General features: G+C 43.2%; 1 protein-coding gene across 1 annotated transcript in view; it reads left to right on the forward strand.

Annotated features, from left to right (window-relative positions):
• Positions 1 to 10,828: 10,828 nt before the first annotated feature.
• tshr (thyroid stimulating hormone receptor) overlaps positions 10,829 to 25,193 on the forward strand; it is a 77,377-nt gene continuing 63,012 nt past the window's right edge. Inside the window, exon 1 of the mRNA XM_041214219.1 lies at positions 10,829 to 11,007. Within this exon, the coding sequence (XP_041070153.1) occupies positions 10,829 to 11,007 (179 nt within the window). The remainder of the gene's footprint in view (positions 11,008 to 25,193) is intronic.

Raw genomic sequence — 25,193 nt, forward strand, 5'->3', positions numbered from 1 at the left:
CCTCCCAAAACGCATCATTTCGTACTTACTTGCATTAAATTGCGTCTGTCATGTGACTGCCCATTTCACCAGATTGTCAATGACCTCCTGAAGTCTGTTACTATCTTGCCCGCTATTTACAATGTTGCCAAGTTGTGTATGGAGTAATTCAGGAGTTGGAATTGAAACAACTTATTCAATAAAACATTGGTTTCAGTTCACATCCATCTCCTTCCTCCCTCCCACCAACCAAATCCCACCTGATTACACCTGAGCCTAAAACTACAATCAATGGCATTATCACAATTTGAGTTTCAGCTCAATGAACATCTTGTGTTTAAAATTAAACTATAGCTTTCACAAGTGCTGGATTATCAGCCTGGATAAGGAATTCAAGTCTGACTCAAGCTTAGCGATGAGAGTTGGAGAGGTGTGGTGGGGAGGGGTGGGTTTGTGCTAAACTAGGGCTTGCTAAGTTTTTTTTTAAATTCCTTCATTCATGGAATGTGGGCATCACTGGCTAAGCCAGCATTTATTGCCCATCCCTAATTGCCCTTGAGAAGGTAGTGGTGAGCTGCCTTCTTGAACTACAGCAGTCCATGTGGTGTAGGTACACGCACAGTGCTGTTAGGAAGGGTGTTCCAGATTTTGACCCAGCGTCAGTGAAGGAACGGCCGATATATTTCCAAGTCAGGATGGTGAGTGGCTTGGAGGGGAACTTCCAGGTGATGGTGTTCCCATGTGTTTGCTGCCCTTGTCCTTCTAGATGGTAGTGGTTGTGGGTTTAGGAGGTGCTGTCTAAGGAGGCTTGGTGGGTTCCTGCAGTGCATCTTGTAGATGGTACACACTGCTGCTACTGTGCATCAGTGGTGGAGGGAGTGAATGTTTGTGGGTATGCCGACATATTACTTTTGGCAGCAAGAGTATGCTGACTTCTGCTGCAGCATGTAATCAATGATATATTAATTATGCCCACATTCCATTTTTGGAAGCCAAGGATGCTGTCAGCATTACTGAGAAACAGATCATTACCACGGTGATGTTTGTGCAATCTTGCTGTGCAGAAATTGGCTGCCATATTTCTTACAACAGTGACTACACTTCAAAAGCACTTCACTGGCTGTGAAGCACTTTGAGACACCCTGAAGTCATGAACGACATTACATTAACGCAATTCCATGCCTGTTTGTCTGCTGAGCTCAAGAGTACAGGATAACAAGTCACTCAAGATCTAGGTATCTTCTGACAAAGCTTGTAAAGTTCTGTGTCAGTTGCTGCAATTGCTGTTTCACGCTCTAAAATTATCAGTGCTTCACTTAAAGATCAGAGTTCAGAAATTACTGCTGGCAATATTAGTGAATAAATGTTTATTGTCTTCATATAACATTGTCTGCACTTGTAACCGAGGAGTGACAAATATGTTCACGCTGCTGGTAAAAGACTAGGCAGAAGAACACAATGTAATCCCAAACAGTAGTTTCTCAGCCAAAAAAAGTAGGATGTATGAAACAAGTAAACTATTTATTAATAGAGTATCACAACACGCATACTTGTGTAAATAATATCCAATCTCTAAATAGTTCTCGACATGTCAATGTGCGATTTGCTACAAACTTTTGCATTTCATGAGTTATCTTGAAGTTTTATTAGTGAAACAATACTTTCTCAGCTTTTCATTGGTGCCTTAGGTTGTTTGCGTACCATAGTGACCACTGCCATAACAACACAATGCCAAACAAAGCCAAGCATGAGGTAGGTTCAGGAAGTAACTTTCACAAAGCTGAAGAGAAACAAAAGCCATTAATCCCATGCTTAATATTGTAACCAAAAGCATGGCAACCAATGCTTCTGCTGCCAGTGTAAAGAGGAAAAATAAGCTTCAGTACACATTTGGGAAAATAATTAATCATTAATTTGTATTTAGAGTGGATAATGCATCAAAATATCTAGAGAGGTGGCTCTACTGGGAGAAAAGGGGTGGCTGGTATTGTCAACTTTTGCCTCTTTCTCTTTGCAGTGTCCATTTCTCACAGGGAACTTTCCTGTATTTCTTTTTAATATATGTTTCCAAGTCAGAGAAGTGAGTGGCTTGGAGGGGAATTTGCAGATGGTGGTGATCCCATGTGTCTACTGCCTTTGTCCTTCCAGGTGGTAGAAGTTGCAGGTTTAGGAGGTGCTGTCAAAGGAGCTGTAGCAAGTTGCTGCAGTGCATTTTATAGATATAACCATGTAGTCACTGCTGCCACTGTGCACTGGTGGCAACTGTTTAAGGTGGTGGACAGGGTGCTGATCAAATGGGCTGCTTTGTCTTGGATGGTGTTGATCTTCTTGACTGTTGTTGGAGAATCCACAATCAACAGATCATCCTCCAACATTTCTGCCACCTCCAGCAGTGCATTCCAGATCATAACAGCTTGATGTGAAAAATAAAATGTCCTCATCTCACATCTGGTTATTTTGCCAATTATGTCTTTCAGTATCTGAAATGAGGGTAATGCTCTGGGTAAATAATCTTTTGACCAGTAGCATGTCAAGTCCTACTATGAGGTTTTTCTGAAACAACACATATTTTTCTCTTTCAACCTGTATATTTCTAAAATTTACTGGTTTTACTCACATCTAAAACTCTCTTCCCTCTCCATGCTGTCTCTTCAATGATCTGTCTAAATCCTCTTCCTATTTGAAACTTCCAAATATTAATATGTGTCCAAGGTAAAAATATTGTTGAGAACCACTGTGTCAATCCTCTTCATAAGGAACATGACAACAACATCAATAACCTGCATTATTTTGTGACACCTTTACCATAGGAAAATGAGCACAAAGCTTCTAATGGAGTTGTAATCAAAAAAAATAAAGATTATAGACTAGGTATTATGATCTAGAAAAGCTATAACCCTCACAAACTGCAGGGGTTTAAGAAGGCAGCTCACCGCCAATGTCACGGGGAAATTAGGGATAGACGGGAAATGCTGGCCTTGCCACATCCCATGAATGAACTGAAAAAAAATTATGACATGGCTTTGGCTTCTGGCTTCTGCTCTCACAGCATCCTGCCTGGCCCCAGAATTACAACAGGGCTCCCCTCGTCCTCGCCTTTCACCATATCAGCATCCACAATGAACGACCATCCTCCACCATTTCTTCCACCTCCAGTGCGATGCCACCATCAAACACCTAATCCTCCTCTCTGCTTTCAGCATTCCAAAAAGACCATTCCCTCCACAATGCCTTGGTCCACTCTTCAGTCACCAACAACGTTTCCTCCCCGCCCTACAGCACTTTTCTATGCAAGTGCAGGAGATGCTACATGTGCCCTTTTACCACCTTCCTTTTCATTGGTTGAGGCCCTGAACAATCCTTCCAGGTGAAACAGTGATTTCCTTGTGCATGTTTCAATTTAGTATATTGTAACTGCTCACAAGCTGGTCTCCTCTACAATGGGAAACCAATTGCATATTTTGGAAAACCTTCATTCTATCAAGCATCACCCGGGGCTTCCAGTCCCCTGCCATTTTACATCCCCCTCCAGCCCCACTCTGTCCTCTCTGTCCTTGGCCTGCAACAGTGCTCCAATGAAGCTCAACACAAGCTTGAAGAACAGCACTTCATCTTTTGACTGGGCACTTTACATCCTTTCAGACGAAACACTGAGTTCAACAATTTCATATCATAACCTCTACTCCCTTATTTTGCATTTTGTTGAGTTTTTTGTTTTTGGGTGACAACTGTTGGTGATGATTCTACTGTTGCCATTTACACGTCTTCTGGACACACCTTTTGTTTCTTTACTTGTTCCACTGCTACCCCATATTAGCCTTGCTATTGAACTTATCTTGTCTTCATCCTATCTCAGAACTTCCCTTTTGTTCTTTCCTCCCCTCCCCACTTTCCCTGCCTAAGCGCTTGCTTAAAACTGTTGCATCTTCAAATTTTTCCAATTCTGATGAAAGATCATCAACTTGAAACATTAACTTTGATTTTCTCTCCACCGATGCTGCCAGAACTGCTGAGTGTTTCAAGCATTCTCAGTTTTTATTTCAGGTTTCCAGCATCTGCAGTATTTTACTTTTAACTTAAACTGATTATTTGATCATTTACTCTTTCCTGTTTGTGGGAACTTGCTGTGTGCAAATTGGCTGCTGTGACTACACTTCAAAAATAATTGACTGGCTGTAAAGAGCTTTCCTGAGGTCATGAAAGATATTAAATAAATACAAGTCTTACTGTTCTTTCCTGTGTCGCAACACACTGAAGATAGCGTGCTGTAATATCATGCCCCACTGTTTCTCGAGCTGCAACAAATGGGAAAAGTTTGACCAAACCACCAGATTGTCCCAATTCTACCAAACTGTTTAACTTAGATTAACAGAATATGAGCATCAGGTTTGTATAACAAGTAAATAACTGTTTATTGAACAAATTGTCCTTAACCAGTGGCAAAATGAAGAAGTATGAACTGTTAACTTAAACTCTATTCCTTCTTAACCCCTACACACAAACACACACACACATAAGACATACAAAATGTTGAGTTTAAGGGTGAGATGAAGCAGTTCAATAGTACCAATCTGGAGTATGGGATTAGATGGATTGATTTTGATCGCTATCTTCCCAAATTCCTTGCAGTTCATTGTTGATGACACAAGGTGGTGTCCCAACACTTTCAGTGTGTGGTTCACTGGTTGAAAACCTGCTTTTCAATGTCTCTACTGGTGATTTTTCCCATTTTCCTCTTGACAGGAGTTTTCAGAGAAAGCAGGTTACAGAGATGTGAGGGGTAGCCAGCTAGCTATTATAGCAGAATTGCTGGAACCTTACAAACACAGGAGGGAGAGATTTCAGGTCTTTCCTCTTTGCAGGCTAGGAGCTGTTCTACCTTCACTGTTACCACACAAAACCCTGGTCAACTGGTCAGGAGACAATTAAACTGCTGTCGTCAGACGGTTCCCTTTAGTCCAGAACCCCATTCCAGCACCATCCTGTTCTCTTATGGCACCCTATGTTCCAGGATAGCAACATTATAGATATTCCTCATCCTGCTCCAGTGAACATATTTTTCAACTGCAGCCATGGTTGTTTTTTAAAGCCACAGTCCAATTTTAAAGCCACAGTCAAAGAAGAATTTTTAAAAATAGGTTCTTTACACCTGATTAATCCTCCAGCGGCATATTTCCTAACTAATTATTAATTTAGGCATGTTACTGAGTAAATAAAATAAAGCAAAACCAAACAGTTGCAAATGAAGTTAAAGATTTGTATAGTTTCAGGGGTCGACACTCAGCTGAGAAATAAACAATTTGAAAACACGTTTCACATCACTTTCTACTTAAATTGCCCTGTGGAGGAATTCCTTGAGGTAAAACACTGATGAGCACCATTTCTTTGCTTGTTGTAGAACATTACTGAATGGTGACAAAACTGAGCTTCCTTTTGAGGTTAGTATGCACAAGAATGTATTTGTGGCAGTGAAATCAGTTTTGCAAATGAGACTCAAAACTTTTGCCGACAGCTGCCATCAGTTCACTCATCTTGAGACTGAGCAGCAAAATGGCCCAGTTAAACTACTGAGTCCTTTTAGTTTGCATTCTCCTGCTAATCTTCTCAATGGTTAAGTTGCGTCCCATCAACTTTGGTTTGAAACAACTGTCAAAGCAATAGTTTGCTTCAACGGTTGCTGGAGATCTTGTTGGCAAAAGTAAGTAGACTGAAGCAAGGTTAAGGTAGTTACTATAAGTGGATTATTGTAAAAGATATGGTCTCAAGAAAAATGCCATCTATTGCCATTCCAAAGACCTACACATGTCTCAGACGTGTAGTTTGCACAGGTCTGCAACAAAGTTCCAGGATTAAGTTGCTGTAGAGTGACAAGATTTCGTGTTCTGTTAACTCACTGATATATAGCCAGCTTTTGTACTAGCTAGCACCTATTTCCATGAATACCCACTCAACGGAATGAATAATGGATCATTCTGTAAGAATCCTTAAGGTTGCTTGTGAGTTGATGGTAATTGCGTACTTTACCGTTCCAGTGATGAAATGGAATTTAGTGCATTTACTAATACAAAACCTGCCGCTAATGTAAGGTCCAATACTAAATATAAAAATAATTGAAAAACTAGAAATAAGAACATAAGAAAGCTTGGATTGTGATAAAGCAATATTATTCATCAATCCCACTCCTTTCATAATCATAAACTCCACCCTACACATTTCATTTCTAAAGGGAAACATTTTTCCAATTCCCCTGATCCCCAAGCAGAACGCCAGAATAACTATCAACCCCAATCTCCTCCTGTTTACAGAGAACTGCCCTCCGCAGGCAAAACACTCCCCACCCAGCTATCCAGTCTGAGTATTAGAATACCAAAAATAATCCTGTGGAGCACTTGACTGTCTCCATCTATACAACTACACGTGAGATGCTTGATTAATAGGGACTAGCTAATTTTCAGGATTTAAGCATTTTGCTTTTCAACGGAAAACAAAGTTATGCTGAACCTTTATAAATCACTGCTTAGGCCTCAGCTAGAGTATTGTGTTCAATTCTGGGTGTCATACTTTAGGAAGGACGTAAGAATCTTGGACAGGGTGATTTACCAGAATGGTACCAGGGATGAGAAAGACTTGAGGTAGATGAAGAGACTCAACTGCTGACACTGTTCTCCTAATACCAGAGAAGATTAAGGGAATATTTAATAGAGGTATTAAAAATCATGAAGGGTTTTGATGAGAGTAAATAAGGAGAAACTGTTTCCACTGGCAAGAAACCAGAGGACACAGATTTACGATAATTGGCAAAAGAACCCAAGGGCGTGGTAAATCAGGAGATAGTACATAGGTGATGCTACTCCTGGGTTTTAAAAGTTTATAAACTTTTTAAGACTGATAAAGGTAAGGAGTTTCATAGTTTCGGGTGCCTGGGAAAGAATGTGTTAAAGTGGGAGACAGTTTGATAGGTCTTGAATTTATGACAGTGGGGATGCAGGAAGATTGGACGGTGCCTTTAGAGCTTTGGAGAGGAAAGTTCAGAGGGACTCTGCGTCAGGCTGGCAGGGTCAGTTGGGGTTTCCCTGACTTGATCTTTCGCCAGGCAGCTCCTATTGGAAAGTGCACACCTATAGATAGGACTTCTGGGGAGGATGGGAATGGGTTTGGCTTGGATGCCCCTCACTTTCACTTAGTCACTGTCAAGGGTCATATCTGATAGCCTGAATGAGGCCCAAGAGGAAGAGAGAGAGAGAGATGCCATCACTCAAAGGGTCCACAGACCGGCGCCAATTGGCACCTCCAGAAGGGAAAAGAATTGCCAAGCGAAAGAAACCATCTTCTGATGGGCACAAATTCTGTGAGAGAATCTTCGTTACTCTCCGCTCTTGTGTTAAAATTCTACTGCAGTACTGAAAATGAAAACTATACTTCCAAGTTATTTTAGTTCACACATTCCTCACAATCTGAAAAAGACCCAAGAGGAACAAAATGAAATAGAAGTGACCCAGAGTTTAATATTTCAGTACCCTTCATCCTGGCTCTTTATAGAATCTATCGTGACTAAGTGACCCAGTGGAATGCTGAAGGAGTCACAACCCCCAATGGAATGATGAGGAAACAGTTTACTGGAGAGGAAAATAATCAGCCCAGAATAATATCCAATACTTTCTTTGGAATAATGAATAGCTAAAGGACAAGCTTGAGCTGTGTTTGTTGGTGCAGTTTTGCACTGAATATTAACCTTGCTTTCAACAGTTTATTGAGTTCTGCATGTCCAGTAAAAGAACAAACTTGTACAAGGAATGTTGGAATCAATCTGCTTCTTATATCTCTGATTGGGTTGGTTTTCTAGATTGGTTACCCCTTATCAATGTAAGTGTGTATAATTCTGGGGCATTCTAGAACGAGAGGCCATAGTCTTAGGATAAGGGGTGGTAGATTTAAGTCAGAGATATGGAGGAATTACTTTTCTCAAAGGGTCGTGAATCTGTGGAATTCACTACCTCAGAGTGCGGTGGATGCCAGCACGCTGAATAAATTTAAGGAGATAGATAGACAGATTTTTAATGAGTAACGGGTTGAAAGGTTATGGGGAGAGGGCTGGAAATTGGAGTTGAAGCCAAAATGAGATCAGCCATGATCATAATGAATGGCGGGGCAGGCTCGAGGGGCTGAATTTCCTACTCCTGCTCCTAGTTCTTATATCCTTATGTTCTTATAAGGTCAATGTCTATCCCTCAACCAGCGTCAGTAAGAAACAGATGATCTGATTATTTATCTCATCATTTGTTTGTGGGAGCTTGCTGTGTGTAAATTGTCTGATGCGTGACCAAGCATCGAAAGTGATTAATTGGCTGTTAATGCGCCTGGTGACATCCTGAGGTTGTGAAAGGTGCTATAGAAATGCAACTGTTTTTTTCTTTAAGGACAACACGTCTTAAAGAATAAGTTGTTGAAAATTACAGGATGAAATCCCCTGGCTAGGCTCACACACACACTGGCCTTGAAATGTTCCATAGTACTGAATTTGTAATGCTATTTAGCTGTCAGGACATTATGTTACCATGATATATGATATAAAGAAATAATTTGCATTACTAGAAGGGCATGCTGATAGGGTTAGATGAAGTAAGGTTAGAAGTGTGAAGTGATTCATTTTGGTAGGAAGAACACAGAGAGACACTATAACATAAAGGGTCCAATTCTAATGGTGGTGCAGGAGCAGAGAGTGTTTATGTGTATAAATCGTTGAAGGTGGCAGAACAGGTTGAGAGCATGACTAATAAAACATACAGTATCCTAGGCTTTATTAATACGGTATAAAATCAAGGAAGTTACTGTAAGCTTGTATAGAACACTGGTTTGGCCTCAACTGGAGAATTGCATCCAGTCCTGGACACCACACTTTAGGGAAGATGTGAAGGCATTAGAGAGCATGCAAGAAAGATCCATGAGCATGGTTCCGGGGTTGAGGAACTTCAGTTACATATATAGATTGGAGAAGCTGGGACTGTTTTCCTTGGAGAAGAGAAAGTTGAGAGGAGATTTGATAAAGGTATTCAAAATCCTGAAGGGTCTGGACAGAGTGGACAGGGTGAAATTGCTCCCATTCATAGGAGGATTGGGAATCATAGGGCACAGATTTAAGGTGATTGGCAAATGAAGCAATGGCAACATAAGGAAAAATTTTTTCACACAGCGAGTGAAGGTCTGGAATGCGTTGTTTGAGAATCTGGTGGAGGCAGGTTCAGTTGAGACTTTCAACAGGGAATTGGATTGTTATCTGAAAAGGGACAATGTGCAGGGCTACAGGGAGGAGGGATAGTGGCACTAGGTAATTTGCTCCTAAGGAGAGCCAGTGCAGACATGATGGGCTGAATGGCCTCCTCCTTTGCTGTGGAGCTATGATTCTGTGAAGTAAGGTGAGGTGGGGGGGGGGGCGTGTGTGGTGCAGATATCCTGGCATGGACTAGTTGGGCCAAATGGCCTGTATCTGTGCTATAAATTGTATTTCAGTACACCCAAAAATGCTTAATTGATAATTAATTACTTCTTGAAGTACAGCCAGTTGTAATATATGGAATGGCAGCCAATTTGTGATGTAGAGTGCACTTGCCAGGGACACATTCATGAACTGAATAAGTTCCACTTTCTGTTGAATGGACCTACTCAAAGTATTAATCTCCCATTCACTAGCACACCCCTGGCAGACTTTCTGTGCCTTTCCGGAACTTTCTAGTTGATTTTGTTACATGGTGGAAAAATATTTTGCTTCCCTCTGCCTCAGTACCTTGTGCTGCATGAGTTCACCACCCTCCGTAGAAGTATCTGCTTCTGTCTACCCCCAATGCAAGCTCATGGCACATTAGCTTAGCAGATCTGGTCGTCAGTTTTCCAGATTTTATTTCTGAATTACATGCAACGGCCTGTATCAGCCTTGCCTCTGTGGTGGAACGCTCTGAGTCAGAAACTCCTTGGTTTAAGTTTTGCTCTCAGAAACATGAACGCGTAATCCAGGCTGACACTACTCATGCAGTGCTGAGGGAATGCTGTACTGTCAGAGATGTCATTTTTGGGATGATCTGTTTTCTCAGATTCCAAGAAGAGCAGGGCACTTCTCCCTGGTGTCCTGGCCAATATTATCCCTCAGCCAAGGTCACTAAAGAAACGATTATCTGCTCACTATGATATTGCTGTTTGTGGAGCTTGCTAAGGGTACATTGGCTACCAGCTTTGTTATATATTACAAGAAGGATTACACTTCAAAAGTACTCCATGGGCTGTAAAGTGCTTTGGGACGTTCTGAGGTCATGAAAGGCGCTTTTTAAAATTTGATCACAGGATGTGGGTGACGCTGGCTGGGCCAGCATTTACTGCCCATATCTAATGGCCCTTGAGAAGGTGGTGGTGAGCTGCCTTCATGAACATATGAGTGCAATGTCTTTCTTTTCTTGTTGAAAACAAAGCTTGATCATAAATCCAGTGTTGTCTTTACCTAGTCAACAGATTTTTTTATTTTTTTTTAAATTGCATTGTTAAAGTTATCCTGTTCCTTACCAATTGTAATTAGCTGAATGACGGTGGGGGACATCATCTGTCAATCAATCTCCAGGATCCGGAACGCTCTGTGTCAGTGGGACTGGCAAACCTGTATGGGGCCTCCTGGCGGCGAGAGGTGGATCAGCCAAATTCAATTCGATCGTCAGGGGAATGGATCGTTAACAACTTTGTCTGAAAAGGAGAAATATTAACGGGGAAAGAGCGGAAAGAGAGAGAGAGAGAGAGAAAAAAGCGGAAAAAGATTCCAGGTTTTTGAGGTGGTTTGGTCAGAAAGGAGTGAATTGGAGCCTGGTCAAAGATGGTCCTACTCTTCTTGCATGTGTTTGCTTGGACAACTGTCCCCCTTGGATTGAGCCGGGCTGGAGATGCAGTGGATCGGTGCCCGAGCGTGTGTGAGTGTTCAGAGTGGAATATTTTCCAGATAACGTGTAAATCCATCGATCACATCCCGACCTTTCCCCAGAACACCGAGAAAATGTGAGTACCCCCGTGTTCCAACTGCACCCTCCCTTCCTGAGAGGTGGAAAGGCAGCACCTTCTCCTTTTCTTCAATCCTCAGTGAGATGTTGTCAGGCTGCCCGCGTCCGCCGGTTCCCCCCCCCCCCACCCCCCACCCCAACCCAACCCAACCCGTGCCCGCTGTCCCAGCAAATTCAACAACTACCTGCCGGGCTGACATCGGACCCCCCTGAAGTCGGACAGGAGAATGAATGGGAAACATTTTTTTTTAATTGTCTGTCACATTAGAATCTGCCCTAGTTTGGGGGATGAACGCTGCTGAGACTTGCTGCATGCCACTTGCATGGCAAACCCATCGCGGGGCTTTTAACTCCACCTGTCATTCTGCATTAATATTTGCCCCACACGATTTCTGCACGGCTAGAGTGATAGTAAAGCTCCAGAAGGGGGAGTGGGGGGGGTGGGGTGGTGGGAGGGATGCGATACCCCGGGGGTAAAGGCAGTCTCACGCTGTATGGGATGGACCCAGCAGGGTCCAGAGGAACGCCTGAGCAGTTTACGAACCTTATTTTAAATACCACTATGCGCAGCTCCAGTCTAATGTCAGCACCTGGGGGCTTGCAGCCTGATCAGGGATCCCTTACCTTAACCAGGACTAATTTAAGTGGGTACTTTCTGAATGATGCTCTCAAAACACTCAGCAATTGCAATTCTTAGGAGTGTGCATGAGTATGTGCAGCAACATCCCCCTGGGCAGAAGCGGAATCAGAGCAGGATAGGAGCCAGGCACACACAACAGCTGGAACTTGTAATGTTGCCTTCGCTCTCAAAACAGTGACTTCAGAGTAAGTCTACTCAAACTATAATATTTAAAAGAAAGACTTGTTTTTAAATGGTGCTTTACACAATCTCAGCATGTCCCAAACCATTTCACAGCCAATTATGTACTTTTGAAGTCAAAGAGTCACAATGGCACAGAAGGAGGCCATTCAGCCTATTGACTACATGCCAGCTCTCTGTATAGTAATCCAGTCTATCCCATCCCTTTGCTCTATCCCCATAGCCCTGCACATTTATTTTGCTTAAGTGCCCATCCAATTTCCTTTTGGAATCATTCATTATCTCTACCTCCACCATCCTCATAGGCAGCAAGGTCCAGGCCATTACCGCTCACTGCGTAAAAAAGTCCTCCCTCACATTCCCCCTTTATCTCTTGCCCCTAAATCTGTGTTCCCTCATCCTTGTACCATCAGCTAATGAGAACAGCTTTTCTTTGCCTACCTTATCTAAACCTCTCATAATCTTGTACACCTCTAACAAGTTTCCACTCAATCTCCTTTGCTCCAAGGAAAACAACCCCTGCTTCTTCAACCTAACCTTGTAGCTAAAATCCCTCACCCATTCCGATAAATCCCCTCTGCACCTTCTCAAGGACCTTCATGTCCTTCCCAATGTGTGAGGGCCAGAACTGAATGCAATACTCTAGTTCTAGCCTACCCAGAGCTTTGTAAAGGTTCAGCGTAACTTGTCTGCTTTTATACTTAATCCCTCTATTTATGAAGCTCAAGATCCCATTGCTTTGCTTCCTACTCTCTCACCTGTCCTGTCACCTTCAAAGATCGGTGCACATGAACCCCCAGGTCCCCCTGTCCCTGCACACTTTTTTGAACTATGCCTCTCCCTATCCCTTTTGCCAAAATACATCACCTTACACTTCTCTGCATTAAATTCCACCTGCCACTTGTCTGCACAAACTGCTGGCTTATTTGTGTCCTGTTGCAATTGTTTCGTATTGTCCTCACTGTTTGTCAGACCTACAAGTTTGTAGTCATCACCAAATTTTGAAATTTTACCGTGTATTCCAATATTTAAATCATTTATATATATCAAAAAACAGTAGTCCTGACACTGACCATTGAGGAACACCACCGTCTACCATCCTCCAGTTTGAAAAACAATCATTTACCACAACTCACTATTTTCTGTTCTTAAGCCAATTTTTTTATCCAAGCTGACACTGACCCTCCTATTCCATGAATCTCAATTTTGTTAACCTGCCTTTTATGTGGTACTTTGTCAAACACTCTCTTAAAATCCATATAGACAACATCCACTGCATTCCCCTCATCAAGCCTATCTGTTACTACATCAAAAAATTGAATTAGCTTCACCAAGCATGACCTGCCTTTTACAAATCTGTGCTGGCTCTCCTTAATTAAGTCAAACCTCTCAAAGTAACTGTTGACTTTTTTTCCTTGATTGTTGTTTCTTAAACCTTACCCACCGCTAATGTTTAAATTGACCAGCCTAGAGTGACCAGAAATGTCCTTACACCCTTTTTGGAACATGGGTGACATATTTGCCAATCTCTATTCTTCTTGCACTTCCCTCATATCTCAGGAAGTGTGGAAGGTTATTGTGCAAGCCATTCTGATTTCTCCACCCCCACTTTCCTTAGCAACCTGGCATGCAAGCCATCCGGACCAGGTGACTTATCCATTCTAAGCAAAGCCCGCCTTTCCAGTACATCTCGCCTATCAATCTTCACCATATCCATTACCTCCATCATCTCCATTTCTACCCATATTTTGTCAGTGTTCTCTCCCTTAGTGTGGTGAATAAGGTTGGTGAGCTACAAGCTGATGCAATGTACACATTAATTATTCTAGCCTTTCCCTGTGTCTTTAAGCATATATCACCTTCTTTGTCCCTAACAGGCCCCACTCCATCTCTTAACGCAATTGCTATTTGCATGTCGGTAGAAGGTTTTTAGGTTACCTTATATGTTAACCATTCTATTCCATTCTATTCTCATATTCTCTCTTTGCCAATCAGATTTGCCTCTTCACTTCCCCTTTCGACTTATTATATTTGGCCTGGTTGTAACTTGAAGAATTCACTTGACATACATTATTCACCCTCTTTTTTATTTCATCATGTCCTTTATCCCCTTTGACTTTCAAGGAACCCTGGGTTTGGTTCTCCTGCATTTCCCACTTGTTAGAACTTATCTAGCCTGTACCCGAAACATCCCTTCCTGAAAGATCACTCATTGTTGTGTTTTCCTATCAAGCTTTGGGTCCATCTTACCCTTGCTAGATTCCCTCTCATCCTGTTGAAGCTAGGTTCTCTTCCAATTTATAACTCCTAATTTAGATAATTCCATGCTATTCTGCATTACTCATTAAACATTATGATAAGATAATCACTCTTAACCTAATGCTCTCTCACCAGACACTTTACTCATGTGGCCTATCCCATTCTCCAGCACCAGATCCAGCAATGCCTCCTTCTTAGTTGGACTGAGAACATAGTGGCCAAGGCAGTTCTTCTGAATACATTTCAGAAATTCTTCCCTCTCCTTTCCCTTTAAGTTAACTTTATCCCAATCAATGTTTAGGGAATTAAAGTTCCCCAGTATCACCAATCTATAGCTCTTGCAAATCACTGAGATCTCTGAGATTTTCCTGAACGTTTGCTCCTCTATCTCTCTTTCACTATTTGGAAGCCCATAGAATACCAGTAGCATGATAGTACCATTTTTGCTTCTCAGCTCTAACCAAATAGATTCTGTCTTTTCTCCCTTGCTTTCCAACACTGAAGCGTCTTCCCTAATCAGAACTGCCATGCTGCCTCTCATTTTCCCTTTCCTATATTTCCTGAACACTTTGTGTCCTTGAATATTAAACAATCAGTACTCACTATTTTTAAGCCACGTTTCCATTATTGCCACCACATCATGTTTCTGCAGGGCTGTTTGTGCTTGTAGCTCACCAACCTTATTCACCACACTTTGTGCATTTACCTCCTTGTAGTCCTTTACAGTCTGCTCCTATCTAATAAGGTACCACTGCCATCTTATCCGACACTCTTACTTTATGCACGTTATTCTCATCCCCCTACCGATTTAGTTTAAAACCTCCTGAACCACACTAGTGAAAGACCCTGCAAAGACTTTGGTCCCAGTCCTGCTGAGGAGCGACCCATCTCTGGTTTCTCCTGCCCCAGAACTGGCCCCAGTGTCCCAAGGGTCTGAAGCCTTCCCTCCTGCACCATGCCTGAAGCCGTGCATTGATCCACCACATACTTCCCATTTCTGCTTTTGCTGGTGCACAACACTGGTAGAAATCCAGAGATTACTACCTTTGAGGTTCAACTTTTTGACTTCCTCCCTAGCTCTGGAAAGTCTGACCATGTAGTTACTGTTGTAATATAGGAAGCATGCCTGCCAATTTGCACACAGCAAGTTCCCACAAACAGCAAAGTGAGAGTGACCAGCTCATCCATTTTACTATTATTGCTTGAGAGATAAATATTAGCCAAGACACCGGGGCAAACTCCCCTACTCTTCCTCAAAATGGTGCTATGCAACATGTTATTCCTACCTGAAAGAGCAGATGAGGTCTCACTTTAATGTCTCATCTGAAGAATGACACTAGCTACAGTACAGCACTCGCTCAGTGTTGCAGTGGAGGGTCAGTTTAGATTATTTGCTTAAATCTCTGGAATAGGAGTAAGAACCCAAAGTCATCTGATCAACTGATAGTTAAAGTTAACCTGATAATATTTCACTTATGGAGAACTGAGCAGTCAAGTAAGGACATTTATATTCATTACTCTGTTTTAGGGGGAAGCAGTATTATCACTGGACTGGTATTCTAATGACCCAGGGTAATGCTCTGGGGACCCAGGTTTGAAATCCTGTCACAGCAGGTGGTAAAATTTGAAATCAATAAAAATCTGGAATTAAAAAGTCTGATGATAACCATGAGACCATTGTTGATTGTACTGAAAACCCATCTAGTTCACTAATGTCCTCTAAGGAAGGAAACGTGCTGTTCTTACCTGGCATGGCTTACATATGACTCCAGACCCACAGCAATGTGGTTGACTCTTAAAATGCCCTCTGAACAAGGGCAATTAGGGACGGGAAATAAATACTGGCCTAGCCAGTGACACCCACATCCCATGAACAAATAAGAAAAATATCCATACCAGTGCTCCCTTAGACAGAGCACGCCACCACTAAAGATGCCTCTGTAAATACAGATCACTGGGGGGTGCTACTGATTCATATTTAAAGGGAAGACTCATGATACTTGCACTTAGCAATGATTTTTAACATCCCAAAGCACTTTACAGCCCCATGAATTATTTTTGAAGTGTAGTCACAGTTGTAACGTAGGCAAATAGGGAAGCCAATTTTCGATCAGAAGAAATAGATCAGTAACCAGATAATTTGTCTGAGGATTGTATCCCAAAGAGGGAATCTAAAGCTATTACATTTAACACATTCACCTTAGCTGTTGCACCGCATATCAGAAAATCAACATTTAAAGCACATGCCAAAATGGGAAAAGCATTTTAATTCACTTCAGGAAAAAAACACATTTTAAAGCCACTGAAGTGTAGTTACTATTGTAATGTAGGAAATGCAGCAGTCAATTTTTAATCAGCGATAACCCCCAAATGGCTGGATAATCCGCTTCAGTAATATTGGTTGAGGGATAAATATTGACCAGGTGGAGAATTCAGCTGCTCCCCTTCAAAATACTGCCCTGGGATCTTGTACGTTCTCCTGAAAGGGGCCTTGATTTATGCAAAAAAAAACAACTTTTCAGCTGTGATTATGTGGTCGTCCACAGTGGAACTTAAACCCATAATATTTGTTGCAGTAACCGAGAGCGTAGACAATGAAAATGATAATAATAATAATGACAATGGTGACGGTATTTTCGCATGTTCACAACACAAAGTCGGAATTGTAGTGTGACTTACATTGAAAAATTCACATATAGACTAAGTAATCAGGCTGAAAACTTGCAAACAAATAACAATCGTGTAGTAACAAAAATAGGCAAACAAATTCAGAAGGTGGTCAGGAGATTAAAAGAAGAGTAATGTTGAATTAAAATTGTATTAAAATTACAAACCAACACACTATTCCTACTTTACAGGCACTGAAGTACAAATGAATTACATTATTTAAGTACTTCACTGAGGACCTGAACCACATAAGGATTAGGGCTACATCGGTACCTTTTCATCCTGCATCTTACAGGGTTGAATTTAGTCGAATCTCTGAGTTGTCCACCATACCTAGAACTCAGCCCAGTGGCTCCGACAATGGAATAAAGCTGGAATCCCAATCCAAGTGGTTACAGATTCAAATGTCAGCCTAAGCTTCCAAACTCGTGACCTCTACCACCTTGGAGGACAAGGGCAGCAGATGCATGGGAACACCACCACCTTCAAGTGCCCCTCCAAGCCACCACACCATCCTGACCCGGAAGCACATTGTCATCCCTTCATTGTCACTGAGTCAAGATCCTGGAACTCCATTCCTAACAGCACTGTGGGAGTACCTACCTCACATGGACTGCAGCGGTTCAAGAAGGCGGCTCACCGCCACCTTCTCGAGGGCAATTAGGGTCGGGCCAATAAATGCTGGCTGAGCCAACCATGCCCACAGCCCATGAATACATTTTTAAAAATCTTCATTCATTTGCTCCTCTCTGGATAATTTTGTCAGGCCAGACGCCATTGTCCAAAGCAAAGCGAAATTGTTTGGTGGGGGGTGGGGGTGGGGGTGGGGGTGGGGGTGAGCTAACTTGGGGCAAGAGAAAATAAGTCCAGATAATCAAAAACTGGAACGGTTGTGACTTGAGTTCTACAGCCCCGTTACAAACTCGACAGGTGAGCTGGCCATGGAGAGAAGCAGCAAATCCCAAATGTTATCAGTCGCCTCATGCAACTGGGCCTGTGAGTCAAGCACTTTTTCTAAGGGCCCAAATGAATTTGTTCGAGGTAAAGCAGGGTGATAACTCTCATATAAAGTGTATTAAGAGGAAGAGTTCTGAAGAGCAGTCACGTTCGATTCAAACGTTAACTCTGTTTCACCTTCCACAGACGCTGCCAAACCTGCTGTGTTTTTCCAGCACTTTCTGTTTTTATTTCGGGTTTCCAACGTCTGCAGTATTTTTCTTTTATGATGACTCTCTTACATGAATCTAACAATTCAACTTTAGTTCGCTTGCACATTGTTCGTCACCATCTTGTGTTTGAAGTCAACATTGGTATTGCTCTGATGAGGGGTCGCTGACCTGAAATGTTAACTCTGTTTCTCTCCACAGCTGCTGTCTGTCCAGCAATTTTTTGTTTTTATTTCAGTTTTTCAGAATCTGCAATATTTTGCTTTGTATGGATATTGGTGCAAGGATTGCCAATGTGGTTAATAATGGCCCAGTGCCTGAGGCTGGTGAGTTATTGTACACGAGAGGTTACATACATATCCCATAGGCAGTGGCTCAGAAATTATACTCCTTTAGAAAATCAGAAAGTGTATTAATCATCTTGGCAGCTGTATAGGTGAAGCCTGCATGCTAAATGAATGCCAAAAAATGCAAGAAATGTTGCTAGCTCAATGGCAAAGCTTGTCACAAAGACAGAAGATCAGAATATTCTTTATATATATCATCTTTAACTCTTAGATTGCCAGGAGCTCCAGGAATAGAAACATAGGAATAGTAACAGGCAATTCAGCCCCTTGATCTGTACCTTAACTCCATTTACTTGCCTTTAGTCCAATTCACTTTTCACCCTTACTTGACAAATGCTTGTTCTCTGTTGGAGTTAATCTCTGAGGACTGACCATTCCTTTAAAAAAAATTCAGTTCACACCTAATAATTCCAGAATAAATACTAGGCTGGAATTTATGGGGGGGATGGACAGCACCAAGGTGGAGTAATGGGCGCTGCTGGGACTGCAAGTAGCCCCACAAGGAAGGCAGCCATGGTGCCCAGACCCAAGTGAGCCCAGGGACGGGGTGGGTGGCGTGGGGGCGGGTGGGGGGTGGGGGGTGGGGGGTGGGGGGGGTGGGGGGGGGGGGGGCGGCGGGGGGGGTGGGGGGGGCGGTGGGGCGGGGGGGTGGGGGTGGGGGCGGGGGGGCGGGGGTGGGGGGTGGGGGGGTGGGGCGGGGGCGGGGGCAGGGGTGGGGGGGTGGGGTGGGGGGTGGGGGTGGGGGTGGGGGCGGGGGGGTGGGGGGGGTGGGGGGGTGGGGGGGCGGGGTGGGGGGGGTGGGGGTGGGGGGGGTGGGGGGGGTTGGGGCGGGGTGGGGGCGGGGGGGGGTGGGGGTGGGGCGGGTGGGGTGGGGGCGGGGGGGGGTGGGGGGGTGTTGGAAGGGTACATTTTTGGAAGTCAGGTGGGGAAGAACAAAGCGAGGAAATAGTTATCGAAGGCTGTTAAGACTTCTTCAAAGTTATCAGGGGTCTCATTAATGCCCTGTATTGCAATAGCATCATCTGCTGCTTCTCCTATGGAGTAAAGTAATGTGTTGACCTGTTCACATTGCAACTGTCCAATCCTGAAGCAATTCAGAATCTCAAGAATTTTTTTCTCCAAAGTGCCCAGTTTCGAGATTGGTTTGGTCCTTCCATGTGTCCAAACGTCACGGGTAGCATAAGTTTAAGATCCACGGCCTTTACCTGAAGTTTTAAATTATCCTTCCAGTGTTTGAAGCTTTCCTGCACTATTCAACCTCGCATGGAGACCCGCTGTGGCCACTGTCTCTCCCTGGGGGATCTTCCAGCTACACTTGGTATTTATTCCATGGTGGTCTATGAAGAAAATGCTGATCCAGCGATTGTAGACTTTGAGTTGGAGAACCAAGCCAAGATCATGGAACTGGTGAGCAACTCTCACAAAGGGTAAAATTCAATTTTAATGGTGCACTGTGCAGGCAGCACTGGGAAAACCAGATTTCTTGAACGCTGCAAAATTGTTAAAAACTGCTTTGCTTTGAGTTATTTCAATAATTTCTTCACTCCCTCCCCTTGGAGCATCGAGCGTTTGCTGCCGCTTTTTTTATCTTTTGTGTTGCTTTGCAGTCGCCATGTGTAACAGGACCGGCCTCGGACCCAGGCTTTCTGTAACCCACCCTTGGTAGGGATCTGGTTTTCTCAGTGCTACCTGCACAGTGCACCATTAAAATTGAGTTTTACCCTTTGTGAGAGTTGCTCACCAGTTTCACGATCTTTGCTTGGTTCTCCAACTCGAAGTCTACGATCACTGGATCAGCATTGTCTTCATAGCCTGCCACATGCTGTGGCACAGCCTTGAATGATCTTTGAAAGTTGATTCTCTGACTCTTTATCTAAGGAGCAGATTTGGAACTCTTCAATTGTATCTTACAGAGTTTTGTAGTTTCGACTGCACTTTTACAGGTCTGACTTCTAACCTTCTTGAAAGTTGAATCTTCAGTGTTTTGGGTCCATTGCCCTTGTCAGCATGTTGTATGTTGGTTAGTCTAGCTTCTGAATGATTACTGAGATGTTGGTATATTCAAACAACAACTGGTTTATTTTATACAACTAAACTATATACAGCTATCCATGACTAGGTGTTGCACTGCTGAAACCATGAACATTGTCTTTTTCAGACTCTTAGTCATGTGAGGCGCTATTTACACAGTTCCACATATTAACCCTTACAAATCCAATTTTACAAATCTCAGCCCCTTACAGCAATAAAATGACAGAGATGTGTGAAATGGGCTTAGAAAGTAAGAGAGAAAGACAGAAAGGAAGGAAAGACAGGAATGAAGGAGAGACATGTGAACGTATCAAATAGGAGCAGAAGTAGGCCATTCGGCCCATCGAGCCTGATCTGCCTTTGAAAAAGATCATGGCTGATCTGTTTGTGTTTCAAGTTCCACATTCCCATCTACCCCCAACAACCTTTGATCCTCTTGCCTAACAAGAATCTATCTACCTCTGCCTTAAAAATATTCAATGATCCTACCTCCACCGCCTTCTGAGGCAGAGAGTTCCAAAGTCGTGCAACCCTCTGAGAGAAAAAAATTCTCCTCATCTCTGTCCTATAAGGGTGATCCCTAATTTTAAAGCAGTGCCCCCTAGTTCTGTTCTCACCCACAAGAGGAAACATCCTTTTCACAACCACCTTGTCAAGACCATTCAGGATCTTGTATACTTCAATCAAGTCACCCCTCACTCTTCTAAACTCCAGTGGAAACAAGCCCAGTCTGTCCAACCTTTCCATATAAGACAACCCACTCATTTCAGGCATCAATCTAGTAAACCTCCTCTGAACCACCTCCAAAGCATTTATATCCTTCCTTAATAAGGAGACCAAAACTGCATATATTATTCGAGATGCGGTCTCATCAATGCCCTGTATACCTGAAGCATAACATCATTACTTTTAAATTACCAATTTGTCAAATTGCCAATTACTGCCCCATCAGTCTACTCTCAATCATCAGTAAAGTAATGGAAGGGATCATCAACAGTGCTATCAAGCGGCACTTGCTTAACAATAACCTGCTCACTGATGCCCAGTTTGGGTTCCGCCAGAGCCACTCAGCTCCTGACCTTATTACAACCTTAGTTCAAACATGGACAAAAGAGCTGAATTCCCGAGGTGAGGTGAGAGTGACTGCCCTTGACATCAAGGCAGCATTTGACCGAGGGTGGCATCAAGGAGCCCTAGCTAAACTGGGGTCAATGGGAATCAGGAGGAAAACTCTCCACTGGTTGGAGTCATACTTAGCACAAAGGAAGATAGTTGTGGTTGTTGGAGGTCAGTCATCTCAGCTCCAGGACATCACTGCAGGAGTTCCTCAGGGTAGTGTCCTCGGCCCAACCATCTTCAGCTGCTTCATCAATAACCTTCCTTCCATGATAAGGTCAGAAGTGGGGATGTTCGCTGATATTTGCACAATGTTCAGCAACATTCTCCACTCCTCAGATACTGAAGCAGTTCATGTCCAACTGCAGCAAGACCTGGACAATATCCAGGCTTGGGCTGACAAGTGGCAAGTAACTTTCGTGCCACACAAGTTTCAGGCAATGACCACCTCCAACAAGAGAGAATCCAACCATCACCCCTTGATTATCAATGGCATTACCATCACTGAATCCCCCACTATCAATATTCTGGGGGTTACCATTGACCAGAAAATGAACTGGACTAGCCATATAACTACTGTGGCTACAAGAGCAAGTCAGAGGCTAGGAAGGCGATGAGTAACTCACCTCCTGACTCCCCAAAGCCTGTCCACCATCTACAAGGCACAAGTCAGGAGTGTGATGGAATACTCCCCACTTGCCTGGATGAGTGCAGCTCCTACAACACTGAAGAAGCTGGGCACCATCCAGAAAAAAGCAGTCCACTTGATTGGCACCACATCCACAAACATTCACTCCCTCCACCATCGATGCACAGTAGCAGCAGTGTGTACCATCTACAAGATGCACTGCAGGAATTCACCAAGGCTCCTTAGACAGCACCTTCTAATCCTACGACCACTACCACCTAGAAGGACAAGGGCAGCAGATAGATGGAAACACCACCACCTGAAAGCTCTCCTCCAAGTCACTCACCATCCTGTCTTGGAAATATATCGCCGTTCTTTCACTGTCGCTGGGTCAAAATCCTGGAACTCCCTCCCTAACAGCACTGTGGGTGTACCTACACCACACGGACTGCAGCGGCTCAAGAAGGCAGCTCACCACCACCTTCTCAAGGGCAACTAGAGATGAGCAATAAATGCTGGCCCAGCCAGTGAAGCCCACATCCCGTGAATAAATTTTTTAAAATGTTCAATTCCTCCTGTAATAAAGGATAGCATTCCATTAGCCTTCTTGGACATGTGCTGTACCTGCGTACTAACTTTTTGTGACTCATGCACTAGAACTCCTAGATCAGTCCGCACCTCAGAATCTTGCAATTGTTCTCCATTTAACTAATCCTCTGCTTTATTATTCTTCCTGCCAAAGTGAACAGCTTCACGTTTTCCCACATTATACTCCATCTGCCAGATCTTTGCCCACTCACTTAACCTATTTATACCTGTCTGCAACCTCCTTATGTTTTCTTCACAACATACTTTCCTACCCATCTTTGTATATTCTGCAAATTTAGCTACCATGCCTTCGCCTCTGTCATCTAAGTCATTGATGTAAATTGTAAAAAGTTGAGGCCCACTTGTCACATCCTGCTAATCGGAGCCATTTATGCATACTTTCTGTTTTCTGCCAGCCAATTTTCTATCCATGCTAATATGCTACCCCTTACCCAATGAATTTTTATTTTCTGCAATATCCTTTGATGTGTCTTCAAGTGCCTTCTGTAAATCCAAGTACAGTATGTCTACAGGCTCCCCTTTATCCACAGCACATGTTATTCCTTCAAGGTACTCTAATAGGTTAAACATGTTTTCCTTTCACAAAACCATGTTGACTCTTCTCAATTACCTTAAACTTTTCTAAGTGCCCAGCTACAGCCTTTATAATAATCAGTTCTAACAACTTCCCCACAACAGACGTCAAGCTAACTGGCCTATAGTTTCCGGTTTCCTGCCTCCCTCCCTTCTTGAATAGAATGGTTACATTTGCTACTTTCCAGTCTGATGGAATCTTTCCAGAATCTAAGGAATTTTGGAAAATTGACACCAACTCATCTATTACCTCATTAGCCACCTCTTTTAAGACCTTAGGATGAAGTCCAACTGGATCTGAAGACTTGTCAGCCCGCAGCTCCATCATTTTGCTCAGTACCGCTTCCCCAGTGATTGTAATTTCGCCAAGTTCCTCTTTCCTTCCATCTCCTGATTTAGACTACTGGAATGTTTTTTTGTATCCTCCATAGTGAAGACAGAAGCAAAATATTTGTTCATTTCATCCACCATTTCCTTATTATCAAGTATTAACTCCCGACTGTCACTCTCTAGAGGACCAACACTCACTTTACTTACTCTTTTCCTTTTTAAAAAAACTGCAGAAACTCTTGCTATCTATCTTTACATTTCTAGCTAGCTTCCCCTCATGCTCTAATTTCTTTTTCCTAATTAACCTTTCAGTCATTCTCTGCTGTTCTTTATATTCTGACCAAGGAAAGGGAAACAGGAAGGAAGGGGAGACAGGAGGGAAGGAGAGACAGGAAGGAAAGGAGACAGAGGAAGAAAGAGCCAGTTTCACTGATAGTGCCTCACCATGTCTTCAGAATATCCCAAGGTGCTCCCTAACCAATGAATTATTTTCAAGTGCAGCCATTCTTTTTATGTTGGCAAGCAACAGAGATTTAAAACATGTCACTTTGTGCCCTTCTTATAGTAAAAGCCACACGTTGAGACTCTGGACCTGCACTCACACCCCACCCCTGTGACTATACACAGCAGCAATAATGAAAGTGAAAGGTACCGTCAGGAGTAAGGGATGTTTAGTAATTGCTGGCCTAGTCTCCCCTGCTTGTGAAAGCACACCACACACCATGAAACTGGTACCACCAGCTGAAGGAGGGCAAGGAATGGTCAACTCACAGTCGCGTTCAAAAACACCTCGAGACTATAAATGGGAGAGCTCAGGCTTGACTAACGTGAAGATCCTATTCACATGGCCAGTTACTTCATTGCTCAGTTACTGCGGTTTAGGAAAGGACTTTAGGAAATTTGATCGTGAGCACCGTTTATACTATTAGTACTGCACAGATGTATTTGAGGCAAAAGGTCTGTATTGAATACTCCCACCCCAACCATGTCCTCCAGCCTCCAATCTCCCACAAGATTAACACACTGAATCTGCTGAGAACTGATTCGGGAGGTCGGTACTATTAAGTTACCAGCCTGATAAGTGTGCTCAGCTTTTGTCCCTTTCTCTCCCATGTCCATATCGGCTGCTCTTCCTAAACAAAATCCACACATTAGACTTTTCAAGCATTTGTACAAGTTCATAACGGCCCTCCTGTTTCACTAAGTCACATGTAAAATGGAAGTTTTGTTTGATAGCTAAGGAGTTAAATTAAACCTTAACTTTAGTATCTTCTGAGGTTTATGTGCACTGTGTGCAGCTGTGGTTGAAGTCAGTTGCACTCTTGTCTCTGAGCCAGGAGGTTGTGGGTTCAAGACCCACTCCAGAGACATGAGAGAAAAGCCAGGTACTGCTTCACTGTCAAAGGTGCTGTCTTTACGTTGAGGTTTTACGCTGAGCCCTGTCTGTTCTCTCAGATGGATTTATAAGATGCTGGCTTGGATCTTCTCACTGCTGCTCCGCTTGAAAACTCCCCCGATGCAATGCTGCTCTGCGTTTCTTCCAGGACCCTCCGAGTCTGGCTTTTCCAGCAATGCGGAGAGTTCCATCAAAGCGAAGTGGAGTCGGGGGAAGATAGGACAAGCCCCCCTTTTACGGCA

The sequence above is a fragment of the Carcharodon carcharias genome, chromosome 20 (assembly GCF_017639515.1).
Source record: "Carcharodon carcharias isolate sCarCar2 chromosome 20, sCarCar2.pri, whole genome shotgun sequence".
In the NCBI taxonomy this organism is placed as follows: Eukaryota; Metazoa; Chordata; class Chondrichthyes; order Lamniformes; family Lamnidae; genus Carcharodon; species Carcharodon carcharias.